The sequence below is a fragment of the Haliotis rufescens genome, unplaced genomic scaffold (assembly GCF_023055435.1).
Source record: "Haliotis rufescens isolate VD_foot unplaced genomic scaffold, xgHalRufe1.0.p SCAF_11, whole genome shotgun sequence".
Classification (NCBI taxonomy): domain Eukaryota; kingdom Metazoa; phylum Mollusca; class Gastropoda; order Lepetellida; family Haliotidae; genus Haliotis; species Haliotis rufescens.
Window position 1 is genome coordinate 33,332,906 of NW_025963791.1, and position 6,000 is coordinate 33,338,905.

The 6,000-nt window shown below is 40.5% G+C and overlaps 2 protein-coding genes across 5 annotated transcripts in view; one reads left to right on the plus strand and one right to left on the minus strand.

The window, feature by feature from the left end:
* Positions 1–854, minus strand: part of LOC124151241 — a 42,379-nt gene extending 41,525 nt beyond the window's left edge. For 2 of the 4 annotated variants that reach the window (XM_048392620.1, XM_048392619.1), the window contains exon 1: positions 593–854. In XM_048392620.1, the coding sequence (XP_048248577.1) occupies positions 593–620 (28 nt within the window). In that variant the 5' untranslated portion in view covers positions 621–854. The remainder of the gene's footprint in view (positions 1–592) is intronic. The other 2 variants (XM_048392618.1, XM_048392617.1) reach the window with 1 other exon arrangement.
* LOC124151206 (E3 ubiquitin-protein ligase TRIM36-like) lies at positions 388–5,386 on the plus strand. The gene is made up of 3 exons (XM_048392629.1): positions 388–415; positions 2,295–2,598; positions 3,281–5,386. The coding sequence occupies exons 2-3, from the start codon at positions 2,295–2,297 to the stop codon at positions 4,861–4,863; spliced, it is 1,887 nt and encodes a 628-aa protein (XP_048248586.1). The 5' UTR covers positions 388–415; the 3' UTR covers positions 4,864–5,386.
* Positions 5,387–6,000: the final 614 nt, after the last annotated feature.

Sequence of the window (6,000 nt, forward strand, 5' to 3'; positions counted from 1 at the left end):
ATACTTATTCAATATCAAATCCGATAATATGTCACGTTCTGGCTTTATTAAATTGTATACTTCATTTATATCTTTGAGTATCAACATGTCAAACTACACAACAAACAATATATTTTTCTTTTACTGTCGTAACATGTTTATCTCATCTCGTGTCCTGACAAAGTTAAGATTTTCACTCGTGTACATGTCAACTGTGTCCGGTCACTCGAACACACAAAGAAATTAATTATATCTTCTATTTAATGCCACACACTGCAACACAACACTAAAACCTGTCGCCAGGCTTATTGGTATGCAGTCATAAAATGTCACGTACGTTGCACGCTTGTCATAATGGATTGATGTGGGTGTGGAAACGACATCACGTGACAGAGCATGATCACGTGATGTTATCTTGACACTACGTTACCGGAAGGTAAGACAGTGCCCATTTTCGTTCATCTCTTAACATATACAAACACGTATGCATGTCAGCTTCATTGCCATCTTAGAGTATAAGTCTCCCTGTGTACCCGGGGTGTATTTCTTGTAAAGTAAACTCATTTCTCTGGTCATTAACAGATGAACTGAACAAACACATTTCCATACATACTTGTTTTGTGTGTCATTGCAGCATGCATACTTCTACTTTCGTTATGTTGATTTCATGGCACCTGGGTCTCTGCTTTGTTTCCTAAATAATACTTGGTGTAGGAAAGATCTTCTTTTGACAACACACTTCCATGTTTATAATTTGTCATATGATTGATATTTATATCCATGCGATGATCCAATCCAATAAACTTATCCGGGACACAATGTGGTATTGGCGTTTGCATACAATGGCTTCAAGGGACACAACCTCGCCTTGCAATAGTGAATGAAACATTCGTAAAATGACTTCTAGTGATTGTAAAATACATTATTAAACAACTCTGACTGTGCATAGTTGCTTTGGCTGTAAAATAACAAGCCCCTGTTTACAGGTTGTGAAATGGGGTTTAACGTCGCGTCCAAGATTATTGCACTTATATAGCGACGTGCATGTACGTGTGTGTGTTTGTGTGGCTGCTTCTACTAGTCCGGACTGATGCCGATTTATAGTGCGAGCTCACTGAGATACCATGCCGCAGTTTAACATGAATACCCACCCCACTCAGACACAGTATACTGACTCCGAGCCGACCAGACCTTGTTTTAGCTCCTTAATGCCGAGCGGCAGACAGGGTAACAACAAGTACCATCTTTTGACGTCTTTTGGTATGACGCGGCCGGGGATCGAACCCCCGACCTTCCGCTCTCCGGGCGGACGCTCTTACACTAGACCACGGAGGCGGTCCCTGTTTACATGTGTAATGATGAGCAATGTTTGGTTAATAACTGTTTTCAAAGTTACATATTTTTACATCTAATATCTGATATGTTACATCTAAATACATGGCTATCTTCCACAATTTCACCACGATTACAGTTTGTACACTGTCAGCTATCACATTAGACAACCAGCGTCCTGAACAACAGAGCATTTTCTGTATATGTAGAGCATGTTCTGCTCTACTGGCAGCACCCGCCAATCACATAATTTGTGTAAACAAAGTAAGTGTTTGTTTGTTGACTGACGCCGTACAGCTGTACTCCTGTCAATTCTCATGGACGCCATTTTCAACAATCCCAGAATTCAGTTCTGATGACCATATGGGTGGGTAGGCTTGAGTGTGTGAGAGTGTAAGTAAGTGAGTGAGTAAGGAAGGTGTAACGCCGCTTCAAACAATAATTGAGTGATGTCACGGCCTGTCAGCTTGATGTTGGAGAAAACTCCGAAGTGACGCAAATCTTAGGTTATGAGTGAGTGAGTGAGTTTGGTTTAACGCCGCTTTTAACAGTATTCAAGTTATATCGCGGCGTGTCAGCTTAATGTGGGAGGAAAGGCCGAAGTGATGCAGGTCTCAGACGTTTACCACTTCGGTGAAACCCACGAGCACGGGTATGGTGCTGACAAACCGAGAAACATAATCGGGGCGAACCGGGATTCGAACCCACAATCATAGGTTTCTAGCGTGCCCAAGGGACGCAACTCTGCACAGCTAATCGCGGCGCCTTAGACGACTGGGCCACCCGTGCCCCCCTCTTAGGCTATGAACATATGCACGGTCAATACATGATAAATTAACACAAATAGTGGATAAGAATGATTATAATGACAGGCTGACGCCCTGGTAGAATATGTGCTTCTTTCTTGTGATAAAGTATAGATACAGGAAATGGTCAAATACAGGTATTGACATATATCTATTTTGTTTATTTTTTCTCTGCAGATGGCGACCCCCCAGGATTTAACGGATAAATTCCTGAAATGTGCAATCTGTTTCAATGTGTACACACACCCGTGCACTCTGAACTGCGGTCACACGTTCTGTCAGGGCTGTCTTCTCAAATTTGTTGAAACAAAATCAGGTGCGGTACAGTCTAAGTCGATCCCCTGCCCCTGCTGTCGACAAGATACCAAGGTGCCCGACCCCAGCAGACCTGTAGGGGAGTGGGTCACCCAGATCAAACCAAGCATCATTATACAGGGGTTGATTGAATCCCTAAGTTCCGAAGGAAACCATGCTTCAGACGGTAGGTCGACATCATTGTTGTACATGAACCTTTATACCAAAATAACACAAAACACAAATAAGTATGTGACCCTCTGACACAATAAAGAGTGAGTGAGTATGGTTTTACGCCGCTTTTAGCAATATTCCAGCAATATCACGGCGGGGGACACCAGAAATGGGCTTCACACATTGTACCCATATCGGGAATCGAACCCGGGTCTTCGGCGTGACGAGCGAACGCTTTAACCACTAGGCTACCCGACCGCCCCTCTGACACAATAAAGTTGTGAAGGAAACTATGCTCCAGATGTTAAGTTAACATCGGTTTGGTCAGGAAGCCTAATACCAGTAACTACATACTTATGTGAACCTCTGGTACATTAAAGCTCTGTAGGACACTATGATTAAGATGGTAGGTTGGAATCATTGCTATGTGACCCACTGTTCCAATAAAGAACATACACTGATACTGTCAAATATATCACCTCGTTTATGACTACAGTAAACAACGGATAAAACGAACTCAAAGGGATAGCTAAGTTTAGTTTGTTATAACCGTAATTCGTTATAAGCATATATACAACATATATACAGCAAATGGCCGGGACCAAAGAATGAATTCGTTATATCCGTCAGTTCGTTATAAGCGTGTTCGTTATAACCGTAGTTTACTGTATATTAAATGCTCTTTCATGTTGTAGGAGGCTGCCCTGCACGTCAGTGCTCTGTCTGCAAAAAGCAAGGTGCAAAAAGGAAGCATTGCATGGAGTGCGATACTTTATTCTGTACAAAGTGTGGGCGTAGTCACCTGGGTAGTCACACCCATACCCTTCGTGACTTGACAGAGACCATTTCTAGCAATGACAGGTGCAGAGTCATGTGTAAAGAACACAAACAGAAATGTATCGAGTTCCATTGTAACAACTGTCAGACGTCCGCCTGTGGGACATGCTGCATTCTCTACCACAGGACGTGTTCATCTCTTGTCACCATTGAATCCATGAAATCGCAAATGGAAATATTTATTTCACGAAAAGTTGCTCAAACATCCGCAAAAGTTGACCTATTCACAAAGAAGGTATCTGTGTTGGAGGTTGACATGGCAATGGCCAACTCTATTGCAGATTCCGTGAAGGAAAGAATTATCTCTGTCACAGAGGCAGCAATTAGAGAAATTGAGGAAAAGAAAAAAAAGAAAATTAGTGAATTAGAAGAACTGTTAGCTCCCACTCAAGCTCATCTTAAGACCAGTGAGATTGAGTTGCAAATGCACCAACAGCATCGTGAGTTTATGAAGAGGACATTGCACGCAGGGAATCATATGGAGCTTTATATTGCATGTATGAGCACAGAGACAGACAAGCTCAGTAACTTGAGAGACAAAGAAGATGGAGAACGAATAGAGAGAATTGATTTTACTGAAAACACCGACATTATGGACATACAACTCGGGAAGATCAGCTTAAAATACAACGGTGATTCTAATCTGATATCTGTCCCTCAAATGTATAAGACAATTGACTCAAGGACTGATGAGAGTGACATGAAAGATCCTTTTCTACTTGACATTACTGTTCTCTCAGTTAACGGCAGAGAGACAGTCGTTGTTTCTGACACAACCAACACATGTTTGAAATCCTTCTTTGATAGGAACTACCAGTCATGTAGTAGTAAACTTTCCTTTGAGAATGCTCCAAGAGGAATAGCGAAGCTGAGCGAGAACCAGGTGATGTGTACTGTGACTGGACAGCTAGCAGTAGTAAACGTCACCCCCGACTTAGTGCTTTCGTCAACCATTGCAACAAGCAGGTCGTACACTAGTCTTGCTTTTCCGAATCCTTCATCACTAGTAGCAGGTGGCATCGGAAGTGTGGACATCCTGAATACGAAGTACCAGGTAGTGAAGACATTTACTACACACAACGATGACACACTGTTCATGTGGCCCGGCTATATGTGTGTCTGCAACTATGGCAACATACTTGTCTCTGATTGGTGTAAGAAGTCTGTGACTTGTCTGACCCCGGATGGAAATGTAGGTGTTTACAAACCTACTGGAGATAGAGCTCTATCCAACCCAAGAGGCATTGCAACTACGTACACCGGTGATATCCTGTTAGCTAACGATAATAAAGTCTTACAGCTGACGGAATCGGGAGAGTTCGTCAGGGATGTTCTCACCTCACGGGATGGTATCACACTGGCACAAGGTCTGTGTGTAGACAGGAAAGGTTCACTGTTTGTGTGCGATGGCAGCAACATCAAAGCATTCATTTTTGCATGAGGATATATATGGATTACATGCAACTGCTTTGTGGTTAATTTGTAGGAGTTAATGTATGTGAATCATGCAGGGAAGATTAAATACCTAAACAGAAAGTAGGATCATTAAGCGTTGCCATTAACAACCATTAACCTTCATTAACTCACTCTTCTGAGCTGCAACTGATCATCATCCTTATTTGGTGATAATAGCTTTTGGAATATCAGACTGAAAAAAACACTCAATACTTTGTCATAAACACCATCGTGGGTTCGCATTATTCTGCAAACAATGTAATTGTCTCTATGGCAGAGTAATATTTTGTACATACAAGTTAGGTTTTAAGTCTATTTTAGCTATAGTTTTATACACATTCTATTCATATTTGAATTAAGTTCATAGTTTATTTACTATGTCTTACTTTTGCCATATAATTGTATTTCAACTTAAATATTAATACCATAGCTTATCTATTTATTCATTCAGTCTATTATTTATCCAGCCTTGACTAACCATACCACTGCATGCTTTTCACCCACAGCACTTAGTATCCCACCCCGCGCATAGAGTACTGTATTGTTCTCTGTGGTCACTCACAGCTGACCACAGGTATACCTTTGTTTGCTTGTGATCTGGGGCAGTTGCCAGATTACACTTGACGTATGTACTTCACAGTCATTTTGTATATATTTTGAATGGATCTTGTCTTGTATTCATGGATCCAATAGATGTGATTATTTCATGGATTTGAAGGTTAGTCGTAGTATATTTCCTGTGTGATACTTCATGTATTTGTGTATTTCTAATTCTTAAAGTTAGAAATAAGTTGTGCTTGGTTTAATGCTAATCAGGTTGTGTATTGAATTCACAGTTCAGTGTATTCTGGTTGCGATTATTTTATATGATAAAGTATTATAAAGCAGTTTCTTTAATTGATAAATAGCTAATTTATCCTAGGCTATTATCATCTTAACTTGAACATTAACTAAATAAAACTAAACCCTAAATAAACTGTAGTAATTCTATACCTCATATCACATTAAGGTAATTATGTTAATTGTGTATAAGAATGTATGCGTATGTGTGAAAGTGCATTATTTAAGTAATTTGATCAATCCTTATTTTAAATACCTATTTTACTTATGTGTTGTGTATAAT